Source organism: Pteropus vampyrus, unplaced genomic scaffold, assembly GCF_000151845.1.
Source record: "Pteropus vampyrus isolate Shadow unplaced genomic scaffold, Pvam_2.0 Scaffold329, whole genome shotgun sequence".
Taxonomy (NCBI): Eukaryota; Metazoa; Chordata; class Mammalia; order Chiroptera; family Pteropodidae; genus Pteropus; species Pteropus vampyrus.
The window spans coordinates 521803-532213 of NW_011889110.1; the positions used below are offsets into that span (position 1 = coordinate 521803).

The 10411-nt window shown below is 44.8% G+C and overlaps 1 protein-coding gene across 1 annotated transcript; it reads right to left on the bottom strand.

Moving 5' to 3' along the window:
- Nucleotides 1–8073: 8073 nt before the first annotated feature.
- On the bottom strand, nucleotides 8074–9030 carry TAS2R40 (taste 2 receptor member 40). The gene has a single exon (XM_011378071.1). It carries the CDS (start codon nucleotides 9028–9030, stop codon nucleotides 8074–8076), a length of 957 nt encoding a protein of 318 aa, XP_011376373.1.
- Between the last annotated feature and the right edge of the window lie 1381 nt (nucleotides 9031–10411).

Here is a 10411-nt window from a genome sequence, read left to right on the forward strand (position 1 = left end):
TTCTGGAGTCTTGAGGAACTAACGGAAGTTCACCTGTGCGGAAGGTTTGGAAGAGGGCAGTGGCAGGAGATAAGGCTGGAGAGGTGGTAGTAAAAGGCCAGGTCACGTGACAAGTTTCAACATCTCTGCTTGAATGACCTCAAGCTTTGTAATGATTTTTAAAATGCATTTTATAGAAGAGAAGTAATTCCATTGCTAAAGCACTCAGAGGTGCTTCCTGTGGTGTAGAAAAGCATCCAAGCACCGTTAGTAATTTACTCCTGTGATGACTCACATAGCCACAAATAGTTTTTTTATTATTTATAAATACACGAGAGCTTACCACCTGTCAGCCACTGTGCTAAGTGCTTTATAAAAATTAACTCATTTAATTCTTAGAACAACTCTACAAAGTAGGTACTATATTTTTTAGCAGCTTCGTTGAGGATTAATTCATGTGTCATCAACTTTACCCATCATAAGTGTACCATTCAATGCTTTCTATTAAATTTATAGAGTTGTGCAACCATCGCTACTACCCAGTCTTAGAATAGTTCCATTGCCTTAAAACATTCCCTTGTCCCCTGCCACCCCCAGTCGGAGGAGACCACTGATGTACTTTACAGATTTTTCTCTTCTTGAAATTTCATGTAGATACAATCACATGATACACATACATTCGCATCTGGCTTCTTTCACTTGGCCTCATGTTTTTGAGGTTCATCCATGTCGTCGCATGTGTCAGTAGCTTTTTACTGTTTATTGCTAAGTCGTATTCCGTTGTGTGGATGCACCACATTTTGTTCAGCCACTTACCAGTTAATGGATGTTTGGGTTATTTCCAGTTCTTGGCCGTTTCGAACAATGCTGCTATGAATATTTGCATGCAGGTTTTCGTGTGGTTTTGTGTTTTCATTTCTCGGGGAGATACATGGGAGTGGATACTTGAGTCTAGTGGTAAGTTTATGTTTCATTTTTTAAGGAACTTACAAACTGTTTTCCAAAGGTCTGTTCAGGACTATTTTTACCATGGTCCTAATTTTCTTGATGGGAAAATGAGGCATGGGGAGATTCAGAAACTCGTACAAGGTCATAAAGCCTGTAAGTGGTGCAGGTGGGAACTGAACTTGTACAGTCTGGAGCGGCCTCTGTGAACTTGACATTAAACTTTGGCGGCCACTTCCTGGGTTGGAAATTGTTCTCAGTTTCAAAGAATGAACCTTGCCTACTTTTCCTTACTTGGGTTTTGTTCCAAACTGCTAGAGAACGTGCTCTTCAGCTCTGTCCGTGGGAACTGGGCTCGAAGGAATTTCTGTGATGTCCTTTTCCTTCTTTACTTCCAAGGTCATTCCCTAAGCAAATTTCAGCCCACTCAAGTATTTTTATTTTCGTGTTCCTTCCGTGGGAAAAATGAACAAGCCTCAGGAGTGTTTGCAACTGGGATTTGTAAACTCTCCAGTGACCAAGTCCCCTTTCTTGGACCAAGAACCACCTTCTTAGGACAAAACAGCATTCTAGCTGCTGACTGAAAGTGGCGCCTGGTGGCTTCCTTTCCGTGCAGCGGCTGGCGGCCCACGGTGCACATGCCCGTGGTGCCCAAAAGACCCCTTTGCTCTGACCGTTAATGATTTCCTCCTGATCTTAAAGGCCAGCACAGTCATCACTCCCTTCTGTTTCCAAGGTTTGATGTGACCTCCCCGCTGTGCACCCTGACCTTCCTGAGGATTATGAAAAAACAAGACAGCCCGCTCTTTAGCATGCTCTAAACATATCAGCGAGGAGATGCCTTTTTAGGCCTTTAGGTTAATTTATACGTGATTGATAATATACAAATTTGGTAATTATTCTTATAGAGATATGAACTACCTTGAGAGAGGCTTAATCATAGTTAACGTCATGGCGAGGTTCTACTGGGTCTTTGAGTTCTAGTAATATATTCTTAGGGCATGGGTGTTTTCTAGGCGTTGTTACTCTGGGAATGTAACTTGCCAAAAATCATAGACCAGTAGGAGGCGCAACTGTGATCTTAACTCAGGTCCCAAATCTTCAGCCCTAAACTATGCTGCCCCCCAAGACTCCTGCCTTCCAGGATCACCTTATGAACTCTCAGGCTAAGCTAAATGTCCCCCTTCGGGGTTCTTGTGCCACCCTGTGCATGCTTTTATTGCAGCCCTTACCATAGTATATTGAAATTTTCAGGATCTCCCACTGTATTTTAAGCTTCTGCAGGGAAGACGTGTGTGTGTGTGTGCGCGTGTGCGTGCATGTACGCACACTAATTTTCCTTGTATCGTTTAGCTAGTGTATTCCTGTAGCTTTTAGATGTTGTGTCTTCTCCCCGATTGTCATCTGTGCCTTTCATTGAATGGGACTCCACTCAGTTTTTGAGCTTTTGGGTTTTGTTTAATAAACCATTTTCCACCTGTTAGTCACCAAATTATTCCATATTTTCTTTTATTAATTTCATAATTTTACCTTGCACATTTAGCGCTTTTATCCATTTGGATTTACCTTCGTATAAAGTAAGAGGAAGGGATCCAGTTTAATTTTTCTCCCAACAGTGAGCCTCACTCCCAGTACCGTTTAATAAATAATCTGTTCTTTGCCCAGTTATATATGGTTCACTTTTTATCGTATCTTAAATTCCAATGGGTATTTTTATGGTCATTTTCCCGTTCCATTAGTCTAACTGTAACTTAGTAGTATGCCTTAAAATGTGGTAGAAATATTGAAATTTTATTTTTATTTATTTATTTTTTACAGCAGCAAAAGAATACCTTATCGGAAGGGAGAGTAAGGCAACAGTACACTTCCAGACGGGGAAGTGGGCCCGAGCAAGAGGTGGGGGGCTCAAGGGCCAAAATTTTATTCTTTTATATAAGCTTCAGGTGTATTGTCGAGTTCACTAAAATTGTTAGTGAGCTCAACAATATTTTATATCCGGAAAGATGTGGTAGATTTGTTGATAGGTAAATTCCCTGCCTCTATATGATTCTTATTTACCTTTATATCCTTAACACCTGAAACAGCATCTCACACGTACAGTAGCTCAGTGAATATTGATATAACTGAACTATTATTCAACTGTTTTATGGTCTCCTTTTAGTGACTGGGCAGGGAAACAAATCATGCGATGGTGGAGGTGACATTCGAAGCCATCTTGTCTTTTTTTTGAAGTTGAGAAATGAGAGCAAGGATCAGGAAGTTGACCTCTTCTGGAACAATGACAACTGTGGCTTTGGTTTTAATTCTTATAATTACTAAATAGATTAGCAACTCTTGATTGAGAATAGTTTCTGCTTAGAGTTTTAGAGGTGGCTACACACAAGGGCCAATAGCTGGGTTCCTGGAATTTCAAAGGAAAATATGGAGCTTAAATCAAGAGGCGAAAAAAGGGGGAAAAATGTCAGTTAATGTAATCAAATTAGTGATTTGTTGAATAGAGTTGCAAATACCTCTGCAGAAAAGGTTTGCGCTACAGAAATGAGAAGGATGCCATCTAGTGGCCATTCATGCAAACAACGTCATTTGATCTTAGATCCTAAGTGATCATGGAAAACACTTTATGATGCTGACAGTACTTTAGGCAGTATTCGAAGAATTTTGCACATTACAGCAAGAACCCCATTAACTATAGATATTTATTACCCCTATTTTAAAGGTGAGGAAATTGGGGCTCAGAGGAGTTAAGCAACTTGCTCAAGGTCACAGAGCTAATAACACTCAGAGCTGTGTTGAAATCCAGACTGTGTGGCTCTAGAATCGTGCGTTTAATCGTTTTGCATTTTGCCTGGAGGAAGAGGGAGTGCTGTGCTGGAGCTGGCTCCTGCCAGCTGGAGGTGTGGATGGTGTGCATCTCTTCCCAGCTTCCCACTCGGGGACGTCACATTGCTCACGTCGGTAGTTTGAATCCCATCACAGTGAGAGTATTTACACGATGGAAACCAAAAATTCTACACATCAGGCTCCCCCGCTTTTTCTGCCCTCACCCCCCCACCAGGGTGCCAACACACCCTGGGTGAGAAAGACTGAGAATTCCAAGATATAGCCCTAAGCATTGAATTTTGGGTAGGTGGGGGGGAAGAAAAGATCTTAAGACGTTTTCTTCATGATTTTTTTGGCTTAGAACAGAAACAGGTAGTTTATGACTGATGTAGAACGCCTTAAAATGAAGAACGACTTATCGAAGAGGAACGTGAAAGTGCTCCATTGCTTTAAGAGGAAAGAAAAAACAGTTGCAGGGCCTGTGTTGCAAAGCACACATTAAAAATGGTCAAAGAGACAGATGAGTCAGGAAAAGCAAGCAGAACCATCCTCATGGAACTTAGGCTAACAGCAGGGCCCACTTAAACACTGGCGCAATGGGCGAAGTAGACTTGGAAAAGCTGACGTCGAGAGAACAAACACCCCTGTGACAATTCGAAGGGGATCAACACAGACAGAGAATGGCCATGGCCTTTAGGAGGAGTGCACACAATTGTGACAGCTTCCTAATTTAAGACCCACAGTATATTTGGGGCTAAAGCTACCAGAGCTGTTTGAATCATATAATTCCCTCCCCCCTGCCTCCCGAAAGCCTCTGACGGACTGTACTGGCAAGGTGCCCACAGGTCGAGGCTGAGATACATAGGGGATCATCGCACTATTTCTCTACTTTTCTGTATATTGGAAATTTTTCCGTAATTAAGATTTCAAAAAGGAACGAAGCCATCAGGCTCTTTAGATGGTTATAGTCAGTAAAGTGAATAAAATGAAGCTTCAAGATCTGTCAGAAAAAGTAGGCCCGAGATGCAGTGTGGAGGACTTTGCATGACCATCTGAACGTCTATGGGTAACGGGAAGCCACTGGAGGATTTAAGCAGGTGGCATAGGTCGGTGTGTGTGCGTATATGTGTGTACATGTGTGAAGTTCAAGTACATGTATGTCTGCTCGTAAAGGAATGGAACCGGAGTAAGTATGGCTGTAGCTGAAAGGTAATGCTTGAAATCCGAATATCGCCTCAGTCCTTTGGGTGGTGCCGCGGTGACTGACCATTCCAGTTCACCCAGGACCGGGGGTTTTTCTGAGATGCAGGCCTTTCAGTCCCGGATGATTGGTTACCTTAGCGGCGGCAGCAGACAAAGCGTTCAAACTGTGAGTGAGTGCTATGTTTGAGGATGGATAAGGAAACAGGAGAACAACCAGGCAGCTGAACAGATACAGAAGGCGAGGCTCAAGAGTGTAGTTAGCACTCGGGACCAGAGAGGATGGAGACTCGGGCCAGAGGGCATGGATTTTAAGAATGACTTCTCCAGGTCAGCACAGGCCAGACCTGTCTTCAGGTACAGAGCCTTTGAAAACAAAAACCGAAGCAAAACTTACGCCATCTGCCATTGAGTACAATTTAGAATCAGTACCACAAATCTGAATCACGTTAGTACTTTTAGATATGACAATACAGGTGCGGAAATTAGTTAAGTAACTCACGAAAAGGTACACGACAAAGGCAAAGGTACTTTATCATTTAACGGTTTGATTAGTTCACAAAGAGGTTAAAGCAATCTCTTGCAGTGTTTGCAGATATTTAATTTTTATTAAATTAAGATAAATCAAACATAAAGCTGAACAAATCTTAGTAAAAAATATAAATATCAAATATAAACATAGCTAACTTCATATACTCCAGAGCAACTAATTTTACCCTACTGGCTCATCTTGCTGGTCTTAATTCAGTGACGGATCGAGCCTACTAGGCACTTGTTATGCTCTGCTATGAATGAGGTTCAAGGCTAAGGGTTTCGGGGACTGGAAGGATGAGTTAGTTTTCCGGCGTGATAGCGGATGATTTTCTTCTGTCGAAGGCTGCGTCAGGCAGCGTGGAGAGCAGATCTCAAGCTGTATATCCTCTCGGGTGTGCAGCTCGGACTTGGGGGTTTATTCACTGAGGTCGTCTGGGTGCTGATTCGTGGGAGCGATGCCCTGTCTGCTCACACGGCTCAACCGGGACCCCATAAAGTCCCCGTGGCCTTTTCTTCCTTGCACATCGATCACGTCGTGGCCAGAGCTCACAATAGGCTTTATCTGCACCCTGTTGCTATCTCTGCACGAGCCACGAGAGCAGAAAAAATGCTTCACCCGGTTGTGCTCCTGATGCCACTGCCCGTTAGGACCTGCCCGGGGCAGGGGCGGGCGAGGCATCTGGGGTAGGTCCCCTGCTACAGCAGGGAATCGGGGTGGCAGGCGGGCAGTGAGGGGGTGCAGGTAGGAGTTAAGTCATGGCTCCTCCTGTCTCCCACCTCAGCCAAGGCTACAAAGTCCAGCTTTTCTCACCCGTGTCCCATAGAACCCTCGGGTGGATGCGCCATCATCGTTCCAAGGGGAGCCAGGTCGTGGCTAGAAGCAGATGTTGGAGGGTGGCCGCAGAGAGGGCCCTGTAACGACATGACTTCCAAGTGGCTGCGTGAGTTTTCCAAGGCGTTTTCTGGGCCTTCGAATCCAAAGGCGAGCAAATATTTTCTCACTGCATTTATGAGTAGAGTGTGGCTGTTAGGTCCCACTCCACTGAGCAGTGAGATGAGACAGGAAACCAGACTGGCACCCTATGAGTCTCCAGTCTTCTGGGAGTTGAATTGCCACCCTCTCCCTGCTGAGCATTCATGCCACTTGTGACTCCAGCTGCACTCAGAGCCACCAGCCATAATTTATTATCCAGCATCTGGTTTGAATAAACCATTCATTTATTTGCAGTTGCCAAAGGCTGTAGGCGGGAGATGCAAACAGTAGCTTTCACTCGGGAAGGCTGCATGTAATGGGACCCTTTCTCTTTTGCATCCTCAGTCTCTGAGGGGGGTCCCTAAGCACGCTCAGTGGAACATCTCTCAGCCCCCATCTTTCCTAACTGGTCCAGGGAGACCGAGACAGAGGATTCCGTCCTTAGTTCCCATCTCTCCCTACGAGAAGGAGATGAAGCAGGAAGATCAAGATTACATTTTATTTTTCGGAGAGGGGTTTTAATTGTGGACATTTCGGGTACGTTCTTGACCCCACAGTGCACAGACCTACATTGAAGTAATTCCCACCTTGTAATTTAATTAGCTGTTTCTTCCCAGCCTCTGAGCTCTTAGGGGGTGAAAATTTTGTTGCATTAACCTTTGAGTTCTCAGCATCTAGTTCAGTGTGTAGCGTATACACTCAACACGCTTTTGCGGAGTGAGTAGACACGCTCATTTTTGTATGGAGGCTCATACTTCATCACGCACACATGTTTTCCTTTGGCCCTCAAAACAGCCCTGTGGGGTGGATGTTACCATCATCTCCCTCTTCCAGATGGGGAAACTGAGGCGAGAGAGGCTTAGTGATTTTTCCAAAGATCAACCAGAGTGGGGACTAATCTATATCTTTGACACCAGAGTCTAGGCTCTTCCTGTAAACCATCTTGACTCTAAATGTTTCCCAACTTCACCCGATAAACCAGCCAGTTACTCAGCCACCTGAGAGGAACTGTGTGTGTGTGTGTGTGTGTGTGTGTGTGCGTGCGTGTGTGCGTGTGTGCGTGTGTGTGTGTGTGTGATTTTTTGCATGTATGGGACTCTCTGAAAGCTCGTTTAAGAGCCAGGGCTGGGAATTGAGTCTTTGCCATCGACCTCCTGTTTCCATCTGGTAGCTGCTTAAGCTTGGAATGATCACCTTTTCCTCATTAACTCTGGTTTGAAAAATAGCAAATACAGGAAAACCCCAAATCCCTACCATTCTGGATCTAAGATACCTGGGGTGGGGTGGGGTGACTTATTTTGTAAACAGCCCTTTGAGGCAATGGTGGCAATATTATTCTGGAGAGTGACAATGAAGAGTCATATTTTCCTTCTTCTCAAACAGCCACTCCCAGGTCACCTGCCTTTATTCTAGTAGTTATTTTGAGATGACCCAGAACTGGTAAAGCCAGAGGCATAGATGAGCTCCACATTATGAGAGGATTCAGTTACCCGAGGAGAAGTGTCAGAGCAGGATCAGGAAAGAAAAGCCGGGTGAGGAAGAGAGGTCCAGGTGGCGAAGAAGCAGAGCCGATTGGACCAGGTTCTGTGGTACTCTGTGGGTTCCAGTCACAGACTCTGTCCTCACAGGTAAAGATGGACTCGGCACTGAAGCCGCTTCCAGGCCCTTCTCAGGCCAGGATTGCCCAAGATCAGTAGCACTGAGTGGCCAGCAGGGTAGGCAGCCATGATGATTTTGCACAAAATATTCCAGTAACTGTTGGCGTCAAAGACGTTGGACATGGACAGAAACAGAGCAACCGCGTTGAAGATGTAGAGAATGAGAAAGTAGCTGATGGCTCTGATGGCGCCCATGTGAGCTTCCATGCTGGGGTCCCCGGAGCCGGTGGCCTTGCTCTCCATGTGTAGCGTGTGTCTCCTGAGAGAGATGATCAGCAGGGTGGCCGCCACGATGAACACGGTCAGAGGAATGAAGACCCCCACGTTGTAGAGAAGAGCCAGGTTGGCCACGTTGGTCTCAGAGAAGTACTTCTTCTCAGTGGAGTTGGACGAGGGGACTGGAATGGAGCTGTTCACATACACGTTGAAGATGTCTACGGAGAAGGGGAAGCTGAAGCACAGGGAGAGGAACAGCGATAGCCGCAGGAGCCAAGGCATCAGCACCATGACCTTCCTCCTCATCTGGGAGAACAAAGGGTGAGTGAAGTTTGCAATTCTAAGACAATAGAAGACGTTAAGCCAGGTGGCGAGCCAGAGGTTGGAATAGTTGAGAAACATGATGATGACTTTGAAAGGTATATACACTGCATTTTGGTTGTAAGTGACCCTGAATAGTAGACTGTAAGTATTCTCCAGCATCATCCAGATCTGTAGCAAGAGCCTGGAAAAGCTCAGCATCAACAGAATGCAGTCACCAACAGGAAGCCTTCTGCGTCTGACCCACTCGGCCCCATGGATGGCCGTGATGAAGCTGTTCCCGGCAATGCCAGTGATGCACTCTATTCCGGAGACCGCCAGGGTGAAGACGATTTTAAACCTGGACATGCCTTTATCCGTGGCATCTGTGTTCACTGTTGACATTCTGTTCGGCTCAGATGTTCAGGTTTCCATGCCAAGAACTGGTACCTGCTCTGCAATCTTCTGACCTTTATTCAATGTTATTGTAATTTGTTTCTCATTTAATGGTTATTTCTAATTTTTCTTCATTTGCTTGTCACATGACTACAGGTTAAAGGCTTGAAATGCAAATGATGAGAGGATCTGGTTACTGGCTGTCTCCATTTTTCATAAAAACCCATTTGTCTTGGGCTTTGAGGAGCTCATTGCAAGGATTTCGAGACAAGTTTCTGTCACCTTATTTACTCTAAGTCCATATTCACCTAGCAGGACAAGAGTCCCGGGTAAGGAATCTTAGCGGCCTCGTGGGCTTTTTGCTTGTCTCACATGATCCGTTACCTGCTAAATTGTCTCTGAAAAATGCATGCAGCTTCTATTATCTGCCTTCTTCTGCTTCTTTAGCGTCTTTTTTTATTCTGGGAGAGTTTTTATTCCATGGCTAGCATGTTTATGAATGAGAAATTCCCATCAGCTCATATATGAACATCTTTTATTTATAATCAAGTTTCTTTCAGAAAGGCCGGTTATTATGATAGCCTCAAATAATACACAGAAAAGCTAAAATTGGATGCCATTTGGGTTAATTAGAGATAAGAAAGACTCAGTCACACTTTCATTGTTCGTGTGTATATCACCAGTTATAATTTACTGACCTCACCATCACTGTTTGATCTCAAAATCACAGGAAGTTGCCTACGAAGGCTTCAGAGTATTCTGAACATGGTGCCGAAGTTGGAGAATGTGACAAAACACCGTAATTTAATTCTCTACTTCTGAACCCAGGCTGTGAAACGGAAAGAATTCTGGCACTTTAAAAAAATATAGAGATGCCCAGGACTCATCCCTGGCCTCGTAAACCGGCATCTGAGACAGGGCTCAGGAACGCCGTGTTTTAGAGCTGAAAGGCCATACTGCCTCCCACCCAGGACTGAGGACCAGAGTCTTAGCCAGAGCTCAGCGAGTCTGGGCCAAACCTGGCCCGCGGTTGCGCTTTGTCGTGAGCTGCCCGACGCTGGGCAGCGTTAGCCCACCCATGCTTGATAAATTTTTTATTGGCCAGCATTTAAATTGAGGAGATTTCACATATGCAGGAAAACAGCTTTCTTTTGCAAATGAAAAGATTTTGGGTCTGCCTAGTTGGAGTGGAATAGTGACAGCCCATTTAGAACAAGGTTTGTGTGCACTTTGCAGTTTGTTGCCGCGTCCAGTAATTCCTTTGTCTTCTTGACCCTGAGGCCCGTGCCAGTGTGCTTGCCCTGTTATAATTTTTATAATATAGAGGGATGATCAAATTAGATTTGCCCACCCCACATTAATTTTATTTCAAACAAAGAAGTCAGATTTA

Bases quoted from the DNA above. Each gene is read 5' to 3' on its own strand.
- TAS2R40 (XM_011378071.1), bottom strand. From the start codon at position 9,030: ATGTCAACAGTGAACACAGATGCCACGGATAAAGGCATGTCCAGGTTT.